Below are 20,657 nucleotides of genomic sequence, written 5' to 3' on the forward strand. Positions count from 1 at the left end.
CATCACTCACATGCACAATATCATCCAAACTGTTGAAGATGTACTTTCGAGCCTCTTTAGACTTCATCCCAGTCTCAGTCTCATGTTCTTCCAGTGTCTGGAAAGGAAAAAATAAACTTGATTTCTACAGTAAAAATGTCAGATTTCCTTTTGCTCTTAACAGCTGAAAATAGTATTTGATGTTCTTGCAGGGACTAGAAATGTTGCACTTAAGCTACATCAACAAAACCAAAGCTCCTCGGCCTAACTGCATCTAATAAGTAGATGCAGCGAAACCCCCAAAGTAAACTAAAGTTTTCTAGCTTTCAATAATTGTATCTCATATTAATCATTTACGCTTTAAGCCAGCAGGTGGCAGCAGAAACTAAAGATTCCTAGTTAGAAACACAAATGAATCCCGTCTCAAATTCAGTGTGCATGCAAATATTCTATTTAGAATGCTCTGTTTCCTAAAGAGCTATTTCAACTAACCCGCTTTAAGGATTTAGCATTGAAACATGTACAGAAAATATTGTATACGTCCACAGATTTTATCGTTACTATGCAAATGAAAATACAATTACAGAAACTAAATGTTTCAGCTTGTGGAATCTCACGCACCAAAAGTAAAGTATAAAAATACCCTAAAGAAACAAGGATTGACAAAGCCAATCGGTCTCGAATTGGCTGCCAACCTTTTGACTTTGCTAGTGCTTATGCGGTTTGTGAATGTTTTTTGTATGACAATACATTTGAAGAGGGGCAGGATAGTAGTGTTTAGGGTGTTGCAAGGTACTCACCTAACTAAAGCAAGCATGGTCTCAAAGCCAAAGGAATACATTACTTACCCTGTAAGCTTCTGTTCGTGGCATGTAGTGCTGTAGATTCACATGCGCTGCATACTCCAGCCATCTAATGTTGGATCCGTAGTTGTGCAATAAACTGCAACCATCACAGGTGTCCGAGAAGAAGATTGGGCGCATGTGAATCTACAGCACTACATGCCATGAACAGATGCTTACAGAGTAAGTTACATTTTGTTCATAGCATGTGTGGCTATAGATACACACGCTCTGCATGGATTGCAAAAGCAATCCTTTTTGTAAGCGGTGGCTAACCTGTGGGTGTTGCAGTGGGTTTGAAAAGTTTAAGTAGCACTGCCTGTCCTACAATGGGTTGTTGGCGTGCTAAAACATCCACACAATGTTTGGTGAAAGTGTGTGGAGTGGACTATGTAGCTCCTTTACATATGTCTGTTATGGGAATATACGTAAAAAGGTAATGGTTGAAACCTTCTAGCTAGTAGAGTGCACTCTGGGAGGAAAAGGTGAAGATGTTCAGGCCTTAGCATAACAAATCTTAATGCATTTTACTATCCATCTGGCTATGCCTGATTTAAATATAGGGGTGCCTTTGTGTGGTGGTGAAAAGGCGACAAAATGTTCTATATAGAGCTTCTGAAAGTTTTAGTTCTATCAAAGTAGAACATAAGCGCTCTTTTGACATCTAATGTATGAAGAGTTTTATCCGCAGCAGAATCAAGTTGAGAAAAAAAGACCGGCAATTCAATGGATTGGTTGAGTTGAAATTGAGAGACTAGATAGGAATTTAGGATCGGTGCGGAAAACCATCTTGTATTTGTGTATTTGGTAGAATGGTTTTTCTAAGGTTTAAGCCCAGAGCTAACTAACACGTTTGATTGAAGTTATGGCGACTAAAATGCCACCTTCAAGGATAGGAATTAAAGAGGGCTTAAAAGGGGTGCCCATGGGGCTTGTGAGTACTGCATGAAGGTGCAGGAGGAATCATGGATGGAATAACGCTTTTAAGTCATTCCATAAAGGATTTGAGAACTGGGATTTTGATGAGCGAAAGGTGCTCTCGATTTTGGAGATAGGCAGTCATAGCAGCAATATGTAAGCGAAAAGAAGTGAATGCTAAACCAGCCTTTTGTAAGTGCAGTAGATAGCAGATGCTTTGTACTGTAGCTATGAAAGGGTCAATTTGTTTTGAGTGGCAGTAGCAAACAAAACGTTACCATTTTGCTGCATAGCAGGACCTAGTGGTGGGTCTACGTGCTTCCATAAGAATGTCAATACATTCTGCTGGTAAGTTAAGATAACCAAACTATGACCACAGGAGGCATATTGCTAGATTGTGCATTTTGAGATCTGTGTGTCTGATCTATCTGTAATTTTCAGTGAGAAAGTCCAGTCTGTTGGGGAGCTTCTCGTGTGGAACTACTGAAAGGTTTAGTAATGTTGTGAACCAAGATTTACAAGCCCAGATGGAAGCTACTAGGATCACTGTTAGATAAGTCTGCCTGAGCTTCTGAACCAGGAAGGGCGGGAGGGAGGAAGGAGAGGCAGAAAAGCGAAGGCAAATATTTTTGACACATTCACCCAGTGTGTTGCCCTTCAAAAGTGGATGTGGGTACCTAAAGGTGAAGTTTGGGCATTTTTGGTTTCTGCTGTGGCGAAAAGTTGAGGGAACCAGACCTTTTGGAAGTAGGGTATGAGGTCTTGTGGGTGGAGTTACCATTCGTGGACTTGATGCTGCATCCAGCTGAGCAGGTCTGCAAATTTGTTGTCTGTTTCCGGAAGGTATTCCGCTAACAGATGAATGTGGTGATGTAGAGCCCAGTTCCAGATGGTCTGAGACAGCTGTGAGATTTGCGCAGACTGTGCCCCCCCCTTGTTTTTGTAAGTAATACAAGGGTATCATTGTCCGTCCAAACTAAGACAACCTTGTGAGTCAGGTGGGGTAGGAATGCTGTCAATGCTAGGTGAATAGCCTGAAGCTCCAGGTAGTTGATGTGGAGAGACTGGTGCTTGACATCCCAGAGGCCTTGCACTGTGAGGTCTTCTAAGTGAGCACCCCATCCAGTTTGTGATGTGTCGCAAGAGTGATGTGGGGAACAAGGTTGAGAAAAGGCCGCCCCTTCGACAGGTTGGTAATGTTCCACCATAGCAGAGAACAGTGAGTGTGGCGGTCTATCAACACTAAGTCAACTGACACTGTGACTGAGACCACTGACAAGCTAGACATTCCTGTAATGAACGCATATGTAATCTTGCTTGGGGAACTATGGCAATACAGGAATCTATCATCCCTAGCAGACTCATGACCATCCTCACTGGGAGTTGTTGCTTTGTGTGAAACTGGGGCAGTATTGCCTGAAAGTTATGAATTCTTGTTGTATTGGGGTAGGTTAATTCTATTTGTGCTTTTAAGAACATAATATTCTTACCCCCCTACAAGCTGGGTTTAGAGCTAGATCATCAACGATTGATCAAATATTAAGGCTACAGCTGATATATTGGAAATCTGTCTACATTGAAGGGGGCATCCTCTATCTTATTTTTGTAGACTTAAAATCTGCTTTCGACCTGGTACTGAGGGACAAATTATGGGCAATTTAACAGTCATGGGAGTACAAGAATATATGTGCCAGCAGCTAAAACGTCTACATGAGGGTAATTTTGCTCGAATTAGAGATGGCAATGACGGCGAACTCACAGCCCCTTTGCCCGTAGAGAGAGGTGTTCGCCAGGGCTGTCCCCTGGCACCCACACTTTTCCCTCTTCATTAATGGCCTAATAGACTCCTTGATTGTAGGAAAGAACATCAATGCCCCCAGGTTGGCGCAGCGTAAATTCCCAGCCCTGATGTTTGCGGATGATATGCTCCTGCTCGCAAAATCCCCTATGGGAATCCAGAGGACCCTCGACAACTTCAGTGCCTTCTGCAAACATCGGGGTCTGGAGATTAACCTGCAAAAAACTAAGTACATGGCTTTTAATGTAGGCAACTCCACTTGCCCCAATCCTTGCTTGGATGGTAGGCCCCTGGAGAGAGTAACCATCTTTGAATATCTGGGATTGACGCCGACTGAAAGAATGGATTGTGGTGCCCAAATTAACAAAGCAGGGTTGAAATTAACTCAAACAACGGGGGGTATTTTAAAACTATATAGGATCTGCACTGAAAAACTGGGCAGCCCAGTGGTAGGAATCTATAAAGTCCAGGCTAGGAGTGCTGCTCTTCATGGTGCAGAACTTTGGGGACATTGCGCATCGGGCTCGCTAGTCCGCACTGAACTCCTTTATCAGACACCTCATGGGCCTCCCTATTAGTACACCCCTAACACCACTCCACTTGGACCTTGGGGTTAGACCCATTGCAGACGAGGTTACTCTCAGACCTCTTCTCTATTGGCACCGCCTTTGGAGTACCCCAGAACTAGCTGCATATAGGGACCAACTGATTGATGTTATGGGTTTGCGAGGTTCAGGGAGGATACCTTGGTTGGTTTACATTAAGAGTATTTGTGAGGGTTTGGGTAGGGGTAATCTATGGAGCAATGCAGAAGAAACCTCCCAAATAACTTCTGGAAGGACTTTGGTAGAGAGCCCAATGAGCTCGAAAGGAGATCCACACGATGGCAGAATTCCTGGCAGTGAAAAAAAGAGGTACAGCTTAGAACTGGTGCTGGACGATATCCAGCCACTCCTTGCCAAAAAGCTTTACGTACAGATTAGATATGGAGTCCTCCCACTGCGCTCCTTTACTAGTAAGTGGGAGGGGGCCACTAACAGGGGGGTGTCCGGCGCGTAACACCCCTGACGAAACGGAACTTCACGTGCTATTTTTTGTTAAGGGTTATAGGAAGGCTAGGTCACGCTGGTTACTCCAACTTTGTAGGAACCTGGGGGTCCAGACACTGTAGCGAAGTGTATAGGCTATTGAAATCCGACACACAAATGCCTATGGTCTTCTCCATTTCACGGTTCTTATTTACCATGTGGTGGACCCGAAAGGCCATCCTAAAAAAGATGGACCAGCAGAATGGCTTTGTAGAAATTGTATGACCGACTCAAATATTGTACTTCTCCGGACATAATCTGGGTTTGTGGGAGGGGCTACACCAGAAACTGGATCATCGATAATTTTTATACCAGATTTTAAAACTGTGTAAATTTTTTTTATGAACTCAATGCATTATATTGGGTGCTTTTAAATGATGCTTCTATGGCATTGTCAGCCGAAATAAAGTTTTTATGATGCTTTTAGGATTACCCCGAAGTACGGTTGAACGTGTAATGGTTGAAGGTGAGACTTGGGAATGGGTTCAGTAAACCCCGAACTGTGAAGATGATCTATTGTCATCGGAGTGTGTTGTTTGTACGGATGAAAAGTGCTGGCTTTGGTGAGCACGTTGGGAAGGTAAGGGAATATGTGGACATTCTGTCTGCTAGGCGTTTGGTGAACACTCGAGGTGCGGTGGTTACCCTGAATGGCAGAACTTGAACTGGTAAGGTTTGGCCACTATGATAAATCTTAAGTATTTGTGACGAGCTGTGTGTATTGGTATGTATAAGTAGGCATCTTTTAGGTCTAGTGTTGCCATAAAGTCGCCTTGTTACAGAAGTAGAATGACGTCCTGTAGGGTATCCATGTGGAATTGTTCTGATAGGATGCATTTGTTTACGAGCCTGAGATCCAAGATTGGCCTTCATGACCCATCGTTTTTGGGGGGATTAGAAAGTACAGAGTATACTCGAGAACTCGGATGTTGAAGCGGGACAGGCTCTATAGCACTGTTGAGGAAAAGAGCTTGAACTTCTTGTTTGAGTAATGTTTGATGCTCGTGTGACAGCCTGCGAACGCGAGGTGGCATGGTGGGTGGTCCGGTAATGAGCTCCAGGCAATAGCCATGTTGGATCGTGGCTAATACCCACTTGTCTGATGTGATGGATTGCCATGTGGGTAGGAAATTGTGATTTCTGCCCCGTCAGGTGTTATGTGTTCGGAGGGAAAGAGAGGGGAGTCACTGCTTGGTGGAGGGTGTTGCTTCACGGGGGAGGCACCCTTACTTCTACCTCTGGCATTGTCACATGTAGAGGAGCAAACTAGTATTCCTTGATTTTTTTGTTGGGAGGTGGAGGCCTCTGAGGAGGTGGATTTTGAGGCTCCACTGTAACCTGGGCGACAGAAATCAAAAACACAGTAGCAGGTGTTTGAAATGATCCCACAGCTTTGGCAGTCTCAGTATCCTTTTTTTATCTTTTCGAATGTAGAGTCCATCTGAGGACCAAAAAGATGTACCTTATCAAAGAGCATGTTTAACTTAGATTGTTCAACCTCCGGTTTAAACTCCAGAGATTCCAAGCCAAGCATGTCGCTGTAGTAAAATGCTTGTGTTAACTCCTCTGGCTGCGTTGTCAGCAGCATCTAATGCGCACCATAGGGAGGTGTTAGTTTCTGACAGGAAAATTATAACTAACTGCGAATGTGTTTTGTATGTTTCTCCAGGAGATATTGGAGTAGATCTTCCATTTCGTCCCAGTAGGAACGGTCATAGCGTGCGCCAATGGTTGGCAGCCTGAGCTGCCACTCTTTCCCTGTAGTATCTATTCCTTTACTCTCCTTATCAGGAGGCGGGGTTTCTGTAGTGGCCTGAGAGTTGGCACGCTTGCGTACTAGGGGGGCTGGTGGTAACTGTCCTTTAACAGAAATGAGCTCAGATAATGCAGGTTTGTATTTTTTAATCAACCCAGATCTAATAGTGTCTTTAAATAGGTCATCAGGATGCCTAAGCATGCCTTTCAACACGGGCAGGTATTGGGGAGCCCTATGTGTGGTGGAAGGTGTGTCGAAGAGGAAGTCATTCTCTAAAGGGTCTTTATTGAGCTCCACATTATTAAATGCAGCAGCCCTTGCTATAACCTCCTAGTAAGAGGTAGTATCTTTAAGAGAAGGGCACGCAGCATACAGATCAGGATCCGTGTCGGCAGGGGGATCAGTGTCATAGGTGTCCATGTGGTCATGTCCCTTCTGCTCCCCCCCCCCCACACACACACCAGTATCTGACTGTGGAGACCCTCTTGTGAGTCATCTAGTTCCTACTAGATGGTGGTGCAGGAGAGTGTGGTAGTGAGGGTGGTAGCCTTGTCCATAGTCTTCCTCTTAGGAGGGACAGTCATTTCCAAAGCCTTTTCCATGGTAGGCTTCATTTTAGGTGGTGGAGGTAAGGAAGCGGTGGCCAGGATTTGTCCAGTATCTGCCTGGATATGTATTTTCTTCTGGCATGTGTCCAATTTTTCCAACAACTTATGCAGGACTGGATGCACCTGTGGCTTGGGACCAGGCTTGGAGCTCTGCTTCGAGGACTTGGGTTCTGAAGCTTTCAGCTTCGAAGTACAATGGGTGCTCGGTGTCGAGGTGGATGATGTCGACTGCAGGCTGGGCACTTAAGATCGACCAGATGCCTGCTGTTTGTCTTGGTCAGAGGAAGCCGAAGTAGATTGTTTTGGGCTTTCATGCGCTTTCGGTAACAAGCCCAAAGTCCTTATCAGTTTTTCCGATGCCTACCACAGGTTGACACCAGGCATGAGCTGAGGCAGCCATACTCGCAGGTTGTGAAGTTGGCGTTTTGTCCTCTATTTCAAAGTCACCCTCGAGCTTGGAGCCAGAACTTTAATCAACAGAGGAGCCCACCCTCCTTGTTGACCAATGGCTGTTATTGGGCATGATCGAATATCAGGAGTGTCCTCAGTGGCTCTGTAGGCAGTCGAGGCAACGAGCTCTACAATCCCAGCAGAATGACTTGCATGAGGCGCAGACTGCTTCGTTGTGCTCAGGGGACGAGCACAAGTTGCATGCAGAGTGTTGATCTGTGTGAGGATACTTGGCATGGCAATTTCGTGAAGAACTGAAAGGGCATGTGTTTCATTACCAGTACAGCTTTTCCGGAAGACTGGTAACAATGTGGAGGGTAGGCCCTGAAGGGCGCACCCAAAGGGGCTTTGGCTGAAAGAGTCAAATTGGTGGAGTTTAGGTAAGAGGTGCAAATGAAGAAGCTCAAGTTATAACAATACCAAAGATAAGAGAAAAGAACCGGAGAAACAAACCACGGAGCGTAAGCGCGCACACGTCCGAGTCAGACAGCAGAGACAAAACAATCTAAAAATGGAGTCGATGCCAATGTGCACGACCACAGAGAGGAGGAGTCACTCAACCTCTTGACTCTAAAGACTTCTTTGAAGAAAAACAACTTGCACAGCTCCGGACCAAACACTAATTGGCAGGAATATGCAGGGCAAGTGTATCTACAGCCACACATGACACCCTTTGTACTAGGAGTCCCTGACATTGAAGAGGACTGCTTATTGTGTGGACGCGCACAATTTGGAAGGGTATAATGCCATCACTTAAAGTCAGTTAAGTGAACTGCTAAAGAGGGATGACCATGTGTCCCATCCTGTATGCTGTAGTGAGTGGCATCAAATGTAAATTACATTACAGCAGACCAATGGATGAGGAGGGCAGACTGAAAATCCCTGTGAGTTATGTATTCATCTAAAAACATTCATGGCTAAAGCTAGACCTAAAAATATTTGTGAAACTGGCCAAGGAGATCTAAGGCCAAGTGAATCATAAAAAAAAGACTAATTCCATTGCAGGAGGGTTAGAAACACTGGAGGAGAACCAGGATGTAACTCCCTTCCCTGTGAACCAGGGGAAGCAAAGCCCATTTATTCCTATGAAGCAATATTTAAAAAATTAAAAACATTGTTTGCTGGCATCAGCTCTTGCACACAGAAGGAAAAGTTACTTCTAATCCTACTTCTGAATTATATTAATTTTCACTGAAGTCCTAAACGAAGAATATTCCTGCCCACATGCTGGGACCCCATAATACTAATTTTTCATAATATAACAAACAGGAGTTCGCGTTAGGTGCATCAATGTCCACAGTCTGGTGATACAAAGGCAGGCTAACTTTTACTGTAATGTTTTGTCTAAGACATTTCACAAGAAACATAGCAGTTAAACCACAATGAATAACCTAACTGAAAATGAATATGCTATACTATCTAAAACAACCTATAACATTAGTTTAGTGAAAGAGAAAAAGAAAAAATGCCTCTCAGGTCAAAAATGCAGAATCTGCAGATAACATACACTGTTCTATTAAAATCGGCAGCAGCTTCCCTTTTCCGCTTCACAGCATGAACTGTACTGCCCATTAGCCTCAGAACAAGCTACTTACCTTCGCTAACACAAGACTCAATCAACTCTTGAAGAATAACAATCCACCAGGATATAGATTTTTTTTTTTTACATCGCTTTGCAATTTTTTTTTTGTTGAGCTCCAGAGAAACCAATGCATCCCGTTGGTAATCTCAGGTCAAATCAATGTAAAAACGAAAGGTCCTCTTAAGATCAAGTCAGTGAAGCCGTTCTTCCACCTTGGGTGGGAGGGGTGGAGCACAGAAATCCAGCAAGGTGATGGATTGACTCGTATGGAAGGGCATGACTAGATTCTGCAGGACGATTAGCGAGACAACCAGAGTCTTCAGCCACTTCCAGAAACTTTGAGCCTCCTGGCACAGCACCCACACAACCCCACTCCACCATTTTTCTTGCAGTACCACTGTCGTGTTTGTGTTGTATCTAAGAACCTGTACCATTCTCTGTTGATGGTTGGAAGGAATGCCTTCAGTGTCACGTGAATCACCCTCAACTCCAAGTTGATCTCTGGCGAAGCTGGACTTCACATTACAGTCCTCTGATCTCCACCTCTCCCAAATTACCTCCTCAACCAAGCAACAATGCATCAGTCACAACCGTTAGTTCAAGGGTTGAAACAGCAGGATCAGATCCCAAATGTTCTGGGCTTGCAGAGGGAAGTCTCGAAAGGACACCATATCCAGGCTGGATCCAATAAAGGGGAGCCTCTGGGGAAGGAGTCAGGTGTGACTTTAGTTGATGGAAAAGCCAGAGGAAGTCAACAGGTCGGCCATAGTTTGGAGGTGGCTTATGACTGCTTGAGACAAGCCTGAACTTCAGTAACCAGTCGTTGAGGTATTTGGAGACTGGTACCCCCAGCCACCGCAGATAATCTGTGACCACCACCATCAACCAGTCTCCTGAATACAGGGCAGACAGAACCTGGGCCTGAGTGAGCATCTTGAACTTGTTCTTCGAGGAAGAAGTTCAGAGGGAAATGATCTAGAATAGGATGAAGGCTTCCATCCTTCGGCACAAACAAATAATGGAAATAACCAGTCCCTCTCTGTGGCTCCCTTGGTCAAGGGAGCCTGAACGTCTCCACGGAATATGGAAAAGTGTTCCTCTAGGAGGAGTTGCAGTGTGGGCGGAATGTACAGGGCATATGATGGAAAGGGCAAGGAAGGAACGCGTTACTTACCTGTAACTGCGGTTATACAGTATTGGTATATTTCATAGATTCACATGCCTGAATCATTCCCCGTCGTCGGGGTGGGAGTCACCGGTAAAAAACAAAGCAATGTCTCAGCAGACATATATAGTCACAGGCCCCAAAAGGCCTTAGCTTAGTAAGCTGTCCACGTCCTTATGTAAAAAAGGACCAAATTTTGGCCAGTAGCCAATCAGCTAGCACCACCCTCTAGATCCTTCCTGGAAGGAGCTCTAGTCCCTCAGATTTTCGTAAGCACAGTGCTAAGTAGTTGTATCACTGAGAGATCCAAGAGAGCCCTTCCATGGGAGGCGGGTGGGTTGCATGTGAATCTATGAAAGATACCAATACTGGATAACCGCAGTTACAGGTAAGTAACGCGTTCCTTATCCAGTATTAGGGTATCTTTCATAGATTCACATGCCTGAATCAGTGTAGTAAGCAATGATAAGCACATTGACAGGTATATCACATATCCAGTCACTAGATAATAACATATCCATGTGAAAACAAGAAGCACTAGAAAACAAAGACTCAGCCAATGTATACATTATATTGCGAAATGTGCGTAAAAAAGGCAAGGATGGTGGGATGAAAGAAAGGGTTCACCTCTATTGAAATAGATGACGGAGTACCGCTTGACCCACTGACGCATCCTTCATGATCTCCGTGTCCAGGCAGTAATGCTTGTTGAATGTATGCGGCGTCTTCCATGTGGCCGCTCTACAAATGTCTACAATGGGCACCCCTGCAAACAGTGCCATGGAAATAGACATGGCCCTTGTGGAATGGGCACGAAATGTTGATCGCAGCGGACGTCCCGCCTGTTGATGACAGAAGGTGATGGCTGAAGAAATCCAGCAGGAAATGCTCTGTTTGGTGAGCGGTAGCCCTTTGAGGCCTACTGTATGCTACAAAGAGTTGATTAGACTTACAAAATGATTTCGTTCTATCAATGTAAAACTTTAGGCAACGCTTAATGTCCAAGGAATGTAGAGTTTTCTCCGCCACTGTTTGTGGATTCGGGAAGAATGAACACAGCACAATAGGTTCGTTAAGGTGGAACTGAGATTAAACTTCAGGAATAAACGTTGGATTTGTGCGGAGAAGGACCCTATCCTGTTTGAACTGAATGAACGGGTCTCGGATTGAGAACGCTTGGCACTCCCCCACTCGCCTCGCCGAGGTAAGGGCCAACAGGAGCGCAACCTTCCAGGAGACATACTTAAGGTTTGCTCTATGTATAGGCTCAAACGGGTGTAACACTGTGTTGAGATACCAACACCCCCCCCCCCCCGATTGTTCAAATAGTGCGTTGTCGTGGTGTTGTCTGTTAGGACAAGCACTATGGAGTTTTTGATTCTTGGGAGGAAGGCCACCAGAGCTAGATAGACTGCGCGCAGTTCTAGAAGATTGATATGAAGTATCTTCTCTGAAGGGGACCACTTTCCGCTTATCTGCAGTTCTTGTAGGAAAGCCCCCAAGCCCTCTAAGGAGGCGTCAGTGGTGATTATGTGAGGTGATTATGTGAGAAGCAGCAGGAAGCAAGAAAGGCAAGCCTTGAGAAAGGCTCTGGGGGCAAACCCACCATCTTAGAGTCTGTTTGATCCCAGGAGTCACGTGGATGATGTCGTCGAAGGACCCTGTACACTGGACCCACTGATCCGACAGTGCTTCCTGAAGGGGTCACATCCGAAGACGGCAATGCGGGACTAATAGGATGTAAGAAGACATCATCCCGAGTAGGGATTTGAAGAGACGCACTGACAGCGTCTTTCTGGACATTATCCGGAGCGCTAAAGACCGAAGCTTGTCCTTGCGTTCCTGTGAGGGGAATGCTTTTCGCCGTATGGTGTCTAGTGTAGCTCCCAGAAATTGCATGCACTGAGACGGCTGCAGGACAGACTTGTCCTCGTTGAGAGTTAGTCCCAGTGAATCAAAAAGCCTCAGACAAGCGTTGGAAGACCTTGTCGCGCCTTCTAGAGATGGGAGACTGGATAAGCCAGTCGTCTAGATATGGGAAAACCTGGTGATGGTGATGGCGTAGGTATGCAGCCACTGGAGCTAGACATTTGGTGAAAATGCGTGGCGCCGATTTGAGCCCAAATGGCAGAACCCGAAACTGATAATGTCTGCCCGCCACCATGAATCGAAGGAATTTTTTGTGGTTGCGGTGTATTGGTACATGAAAGTAGGAGTCTTGTAGGTCAAGCGACACCATGTAGTCGTTCGCATTGAGTAGATGTAATACCTCCTGAATGGTGATCATACGAAACGACTGCTTCTTTAAAAACTTGTTCAGGTTTCTCAAGTCCAATATAGGTCTCCATTTCTCCTTTTTCCGGATTAGGAAGAAGCGGGAGTAAAACCCTTTTCCCCGTTGACTTGGGGGAACCCTCTCTATAGCTCCCTTTTGGAGCACAATCTTCACTTCTAAAAGTAAAGGACGTAGATTTTTGTGAAGCATTTGGCGGGGAGGGGTTTGAGGAGGGATCTGTATGAATTCTAGAGAATGGCCGAATTGTACTAATTGTAGGACCCAGCGGTCCGTAGTTATTGCTTGCCAATTTGGGAGAAAGTGGGAGATTTTTCCGCCAATCTTGGAGGGTGGAGAGAAGTTTGAAGCCGGCTGTAGTTGACGGTCATTGCCGCTGCGCGGCGCCTTTGTGTCTTCCTCCTTTGCCACGAAAGGAAGATTTTGGGTATGAGGATGGCTGTCGCTGTTGGTATTGCGGACGGTATTGTTGGGAGGAAGAGAAGGAAGAACGTTGTTGAAATTCTCCCCGAGTGGAAGTGTGACCTCTTCCTCTTGAACCACGAAAGGAAGGGTTCTGAAATTGTAAAGTACCCAAAGCTCTGGCGGTATCAGTATCTTTTTTAATATCCTGCAATGCCTCATCAATATGAGCGCCGAAGAGAAGTTGGCCATCATAAGGCATGTCCAGCACCTTAGTTTGGACCTCCGGCCTGAAGGAGGTTGCCTTGAGCCAACCCTGGCGTCGAAGGGCTGCTGCGCCAGCTAGTTGTCTAAATCCGGTCGAAGCAATATCCATTGCGCAGTCTATAAGCTCAGAGGCAGATCTTTCCCCTTCTAGCAGGATCTTCCTTGCCTCTTCTTTTGACTCCTCTGGCAGGTCTGACAAGTATGGCGCAATGTCCGCCCACATCTGACGATTGTAACGACCCAACAGTGCAAGGGCGTTGGAGGCACGCACTGTTAAGGCCGACATTGAGGAAAACCGTTTGCCTATGTTTTCCAGTCGTCTACCCTCCTTATCTGGTGCAGCTGTCAACAGCAGCTGGGTTGTTTGTCATTACTCAGGCTGCACAGAGGAGGTCAGAGTCCGGCTTTGTATGGCCTGTGAGACAAGCTGGAGCAGTGTCTAGAGCTTTATATTTTTTATCCAGCCGTGGTAGTACAGGAGGGACCGATGAGGGGTTCTGCATAATCTTTATGCCTTGTTCCCAAATGTAATCTAGTATTGGAATCGCCCGAACAGACTTCTTAAAAGGCTCCTTAAAATCATAAAGGAAACAGTCTTGTTGGTGCGAGGGCATTGGAATCTGGAAGCGCTGGGCCGCTCTTTCTATAATATTATGAAAACCGCCAATGTCTTCTGGCTGCGAGTCAGCCGCGGTAGGAGCAGGGGAAACCGGACAGGGAAGGATGTAGTCATCCCATTCATCCTGGTGAGACTGAGTGTCCTGAAGCTCTCCTTCGGGCTCCCCCTCATCTTCGTCATCCGTGGTGGGACGAAGTGGCGATGGGACAGGCTCTGGCTGCAAAACCAAAGGAGGCAGTCGTGGTGTTGGAGGCCCAGCTGGCATCGGTGAAGGTGCCGGTGTCGGAAACCGCGGTTTATAATCCGAAATCAAGAATTGGAGATCCGTGACCAGAGACGCAGGCAGACAAACCATGGAAGGTGGGGGCTGCACGTATTCCTGAGGTGAAACCTCCTGATATTCCTGGTTAATGTCCTCATAGTCGTAGACTTGATATTTTACGTGTAGTTGCAATGGACTTGTCGCCGCAGGAAAGAGACTGGCGTCATCCGAGTCTTCCTCGTCAAAAAGGTGAGTCGGAGGCAAGGTTGGGACCTTACTGGGTGAAGTGAGGGCCGGAGTCAGTGCAAGTTTGGTTATTTTTAGGTGCACATAAGTACTTTGCATATCAGAGTCCATATCCGTCGACGGTAGAGTTGTAGATGGTGAAACAGGCATCATTTGCATTTGAGACATCGTCGACGAGGTAGTCGTCGACAGTGTCGTCGTCAGCGGCAAAGGTAAGGCTGAGGATGGCTTCCTCGTCAACGATGGCGTCGACGGTCTCATCGACGGTGCTTTCGTCGTCGACGAGGATGTCGACGTCGAGGAAGCTTTCGTCGATGGTGACGTAGTCTACGCTCCCGTCGGCAGTTTAAGCGATGATTTTTTAATGGTTAACGTCGACGAGATAGCTTTACCTGCCGTCGACGATGGAGTGGTCATCGAAGACATCGAGTGGGATGTAACCGTAGACAGTGTCGCCGTCGACGAGGTAACAGATTGCTGTCGACGGAGATCTTCTCGTCGTTGAAGCCACCGTCGACTGGGTGGAGACTGGTTTCCTAAAAGTATGTGGTACAGCCTTAGGAGAAACAATCCCTGGCGGAGGCAAGGCCAGGACCTCTGAAAACTTTTTGTGCGTCTTCTTTTGAGGTGGCTGCGACAAAGGGCCCGGAGATGACACCCTTGGTCTTTTATGTGAGGAGTGAGAAGAGATAGAAGAACCCTCACTTTCCTCAGAGGACACAACAGATTCCTTGTCCTTCAGCCTTTGCAGCCAGATTAAGAGGCGCCCTTCTCGGTCTTTCAGGGTCTTAGATGAAAAGGTACGACATACCTTACAGTCTTTCGCATTGTGGCTAGGATAAAGGCAATAAAGACAGTCCTTATGCTGGTCGTCCACGTGAAGCCTCTTCTTCCCACATGAAGCACAGGATCTGAACAGTCCCTTCTTTGGAGTATCAGCCATGACGAAATCAAGGAAGTTTGTAGCAAGAAACACTGGAAATCCATAAGAAATGAGCAGAGCTCAGTGGAGACTCCCTTAGCACGACGTGCGGTAGAAAATCTGAGGGACTAGAGCTCCTTCCAGGAAGGTTCTAGAGGGTGGTGCTAGCTGATTGGCTACTGGCCAAAATTTGGTCCTTTTTTACATAAGGACGTGGACAGCTTACTAAGCTAAGGCCTTTTGGGGCCTGTGACTATATATGTCTACTGAGACATTGCTTTGTTATTTACCGGTGACTCCCACCCAGACGACGGGGAATGATTCAGGCATGTGAATCTATTAAAGATACCCTAATACTGGATAATATCTGTGTTCTATGAACCGGAGCACCACTGATCGGACATGATGCGGCAGCATTCGGGTAGGTAAAAGGAGACTCTACCTCCAACCAGATGATCGTGTGCTGCCATGGACAAATTATGGGGTTTCTATTGAAGCTGCAGGAGGGAAAGTTGTGGTTTAGGTAGCATGGAGCCCCTGGTGAAGTGAACACTGTCTACCTGTTCCATGGCCTCAAATTCTAAAGGAATAAATGGCCTGTTGGTGAAACACATATTGCCTCAGCCTCTGCAGGCAGCCCCTATGAAAGCCTTGAAAGGGACACTGCTGCAGTGGTAACTGTCAAACGGGAGAAGCGAAGACCAGAGAGCGGCAGTGGCCTTACTCTCCTTAAGAAGAGCCCGCCTTCGCTCTGAATAGCCTAGAGTCTTCAAAGGGTATGCCCATGAGACTGTTGGACATCATGAAGCGACTTGGTGTGATGCCTACAGTTTGTAGTGCCCAGATCAGATTTAAAAGAGTATTTTGCTGCATCTTGCCTGTCCAATATAAGTTTTTACAAGGTTTGACTGATGTTGTTTGACACTATTGACAATATGTGTCGCTTTGTTCCATAATGGGTGCAAACTTCTGGCCAGAAAAGACGTGGTATTACCCAACCCAAGGGTGAGGTGGACCGAGAAGAACATTTGATTGGTGATTTAGCCTTTTTTTTTGTTCACTGTCAGGCAGGATGGTAGGGAATGCTTTGTGGGGAATAGGTCTCTTCACCCCGCATACTATTACCCCGCATGCTGTCACAACGCGGTCGTAACAACAACTGCGTTGTGACAACGCATACCATTACCCCGCAAGTCGTTGTAACGACTTGCGGAGGGGGGGCGCTGGATGTTGGAATAGTCAAATTTACTATTCCAACTTCAGTCTGTGCGGACTGTAGGGAAGGTGTTGGGTTTTAAATCCAACACCTTGTCCCCCCTCCACAATTCGTTGTAACGACTTGTGGGGTAATGGTATGTGTTGTCACAACGCGGTCGTTGTTACGACCGCGTTGTGAACGCATGCGGGGTTACGGATGCGGGCTGAAGGTCGTTCACCCTTTGTGGGTCATGCAGCTTATAGATGCTTGAATGACAAGATTCTACAGAGTGGTATATTGAAATATAAAGACCAGATCTCCAGGAGCAGCCTATTCAGGTTTACAGACTGGAAAGCAAGAATCTAGTCTTGAACAGGTACTCACCAGAACATCGGTTAAATCCTCGTGAAAGGGGAGCAGAAGCTTCTGAGTGGATATTGCAGCGTTGAGGAATCCCTTTCACAAGAGAACGAAGGCAAGTGTCTCAGCTGCCGGTTACTACAGCAAAGGAGGCAGACTCTTCAATACCAATAGTGGAATTATGTGAGGAGAGACTAATGTCTGGGGAAGTGTCCAAGAAACTACATTGTGGAGGTGATCGGAAATATTGTCCTCATCGTATTGGTTAACATCATCAATGCAATGGTCTCCTAAATCATAGTGTGTGGCATAATCCAGTTCTGAGTGGGTGTATTGCCTATGTGGTGGACCATGGGTCTCTGAATCAGACAATACAATCTGCTTCCCTTCCGGAATAAGTGACATTGGTATCGATGTTGATACGCAATCCGTGGCGTCCGTCGTCGTGCCAAACATGGCTTCATGCATGGCACCAAATGTGGGACCGTGGAGGACATTAGGCCTGGAGATGATAAAGCCAAAATCAGACCGGTCTGCCTCAAGGAAAGGTCGAGGGGTGCAGTCTGTGTCTATGGCAGATCTCATGACAGTAGACAGACTGGAGACCTCCCCAGCCCCCTCAGATTTTTGGGGCCCGCATCAACTCTAGAGACGTGGTCCAGGGTCACCTTTTTTTGCTGGAGCATTGCCGTAGGTTCAAGGTAGGAACGAAGCGTGACTAGTGACTGAATTGTTTCCGCATGGGGAGAACAACTCTGGACTAGAGGTGTCTGGGGCGTCGCACAGCTCAGAGTGGTGGAAGTGACAGGACGAAGGATACCCATGCTTTGATTTGTATTGCTACTTGTTGGACTTCCTTGACTTACCAGAATCCAGTGACCTCTATGAGGACTGTTCAGGGGAGTAGCCTTGAAAGCAGGAGCATGTCTGCAACCTTGATTGACCAGGAGCGCCACATCTTCAATCGTGAGCTGTTTTTCAAACTCGAGAGTTCAGCGACAGACAGTTCGGCCTTGCCTTCATAAGTGGCCTACTCGTTCATCTTTGCGCAGCACAGACAATGCCAAGTTCTATTTGGAGCCGAGGCCCCATAAACCAACATCAAGGGTGTCCGTCACAGACCTGTCTGTCACAGTCACACTGTAAGCTTCAGGGGTGACATTAGCTACACACTTTCAGAAAACTTGGGGGGAAAAAGGTCTCATGAATGAAATGATTCAGAAAAGCTCCAGATCACTATAGTAGGTGCAGAAAGAAACAGACATAAGTTGCTACGAAAATGTATGCAGTTAGAATTCTCTTTTAGAAGCCCCACCGCTTTTTGAATGGTAATAAGTAATGAGTGATAAATCATAATAGTAACACTGACAACCAGGGAGGTTTATTTTTGACTTCAGTGAAGATTCTCAAGATGCAGATCTAGGATTAGAAGCAACATTTCCTTCAGCATCATAGGAACCTCATTGATAGCCATAAATGGGGAGAGGATGTGGCTAAATGGCTAGAGCGGTCAACCTCAAAGCTGGGGAACAGGGTTCTAGTCTCGGCAGAGACACTCAACATCCTGTGATTCTGGTCAAATCACTTAATCTCCCAATGCCTAACAAAAATGAATGTGTCCGTTTGTAAAGCAACTGATGCTCATGCAAAGCACTCAAATACCTTCGGATCGAGTTCACACTATATAAAGCTCCATCCCCCCCTCCATGAAGGCAGACTAGCATGCATATCCCAAATTCACAGTTGTAAATAAAAAACAAGTTACTTACTTACATGTACACTGTGGTTCTCCAGTATCGACATCTTTTATAGATTCATATGCTTTAATCTGACGCCTCTTTGCTTAAGATATGCGGCTTTTAGCCTGCTATAGAGGTCTATGGTAATGTTGTATTACTGCTATTTCTTATGTTACAGTGGGACACCCACCATGACGACAGGAAAGATTGAAGCATGTGAATCTATAAAAGATTCAATACTGTAGAAAACTACAATTAGCAATTAACGTCATTTACACTGAAATACATCTCAAAGCTGTGTCAACCAAATAAATTCATTTTAAAGCGTCTGCACTTAAATACTCATCTAAGCAATAATTCTTTGAAAATGTGTGTGTGGATGCCTTATAAATCTCATTCAAAGGTGAATTTGTAAGCTAGCCAGCGGACGCTGCTTTACTTTGTGTACAGCAAGCTCAAGGTTTGGCAGGGATGGGGTTTGTAAGCCAACTTATAACAACATGCAATAGATGAAACTATCCACCTGGCTAGCTGCTTTGAAAAAGCCATACCAGTTCCAAGAGGGCTGTAATTAACAAACAACTGTCGGTCTGACTTATGAATATTCTCTATTGTGTTCAAATAAAATGTAAGGACCCTCATAACATCTAAGGAGCTAAGCATTCTCTCTGCTGGAGAAGGATTACTGAAAAATCAGCAGTGATATAGTTTGGTTTATATAAAAACCTGAAAAGACTTTTGCTAAAAAATGAGGGCTGTGTCCTTAATACTACTCTATTACTATGAAACCCTGTATAACCCTAATGAATAAAGAGCTCACTAACTCTTCTCTCTGGAATGATTACCTTCCAAAAAAGTCGCAATGAGGCCTTGTGTATGGAATCAAATGGAGAAGCCTTTTATTTGGATAAGACTGTATTCCAGTGCCATGGAGGAAAGAGGAGGATTTCAGAACTGTAAGAAAGATCTTTGTGCCAGTCTCTTTCTGTATACTGTAATAGCAGCAAAATGGACCTTGATGGAAGCATACTGCAGTTCTGATTAGAATAATTAAGTTCTCTCGACAGTTTATTGGGTCATGGTTGTCCAAGCATCAAATGAAAAGCCTCTTCCACCTAAATGTGTCAGACTATCTTATGGAAGAACGCTTAGCCTCTAAGAATGTTCATACAGTCTGGTTGTAAATTCGAATGTTGGTACTGAACTATTTTAGGAGTCATATTCCCAAATTTAATGACTGTTGAGGTACAGAATTTTGCCGTGCATTCATGATAGATTGTTCTGTTTGACCTGCAACATCTTATGGGGTCTCATGAAGAGGTAAGGTAGCTTTGGATATCGTCAATGTCTTGCCATTCTGGCAATATTACAATAATCTCGGCATGGAAGAGTTTGTTTGACCAACACTGATGAAATTCGTGCAATCGGAGAGAAAGCTTAGAGAAAATGTTGTGATCAGCTGATTAAGATGGCATTGCCCAACAAGTGGTTCCAACGCTCTTAATGTGTAACTTTGATTTTCTTTGTTTTGCCCAGTGGCAAATGTTCGTAGGAGAAACCCCCGCCCTGAAAAACATCTAGCAAGCCCGCTTATCAAGTTCTCATTTGACATTGCCTACCAAGTATCTGCTTAGAAGATCTGCTTGACAGTTTTTCAGACAAGGCAGATTAATTGTTAAAAATTGCTACTTTTTTGGTAGGAGTTAATGCCAAATTGCTGGAGACTCAAGTGACAGTGCTTGATCTTGTGCCTCCTCCTTGTTTAGACACTGCATAGTTATGGTATGGTCTATTGTATCCATCCCGTTAAGGAAGCGTCCATCACAATAGTTTGGCTTGGCAGATCTTGATGGGAGAGGAATGCCTTTAATAGATCACTTCTCTTGTACCACCATTGGATCAGAGACTGTTTGGCAGGTGTCATGAGAACTACTTTGTCCACCTAATCATCTTTCCATTGGGACCACTGATCCCCCTAGGCACTGTGCATATCGCCTCATATGAAGGAGTACATTAGAGACTAGAAAAATGCATGATGGCATAGGCCCCAACAGGGATGAAATGTGAGTTGATGGTTGTGGTTTGGCAGCACTCGGTGACATTTCTGCAAACTTCTACACCCTTTTTCATCCAAAATGACACTCGTCTCCCATTTGAGTACAA

The 20,657-nt window shown here is 45.5% G+C and overlaps 1 protein-coding gene across 4 annotated transcripts in view; it reads right to left on the minus strand.

Moving 5' to 3' along the window:
* Nucleotides 1-20,657, minus strand: part of HIPK3 (homeodomain interacting protein kinase 3) — a 503,936-nt gene that overhangs the window by 246,223 nt on the left and 237,056 nt on the right. For all 4 annotated transcript variants that reach the window (XM_085648240.1, XM_085648239.1, XM_085648238.1 and 1 more), the window contains exon 5: nucleotides 11-97. In XM_085648240.1, coding sequence (XP_085504366.1) covers nucleotides 11-97 — 87 coding nt within the window. The remainder of the gene's footprint in view (nucleotides 1-10; nucleotides 98-20,657) is intronic.

This window comes from Triturus cristatus, chromosome 3_2, assembly GCF_964204655.1.
Source record: "Triturus cristatus chromosome 3_2, aTriCri1.1, whole genome shotgun sequence".
Classification (NCBI taxonomy): domain Eukaryota; kingdom Metazoa; phylum Chordata; class Amphibia; order Caudata; family Salamandridae; genus Triturus; species Triturus cristatus.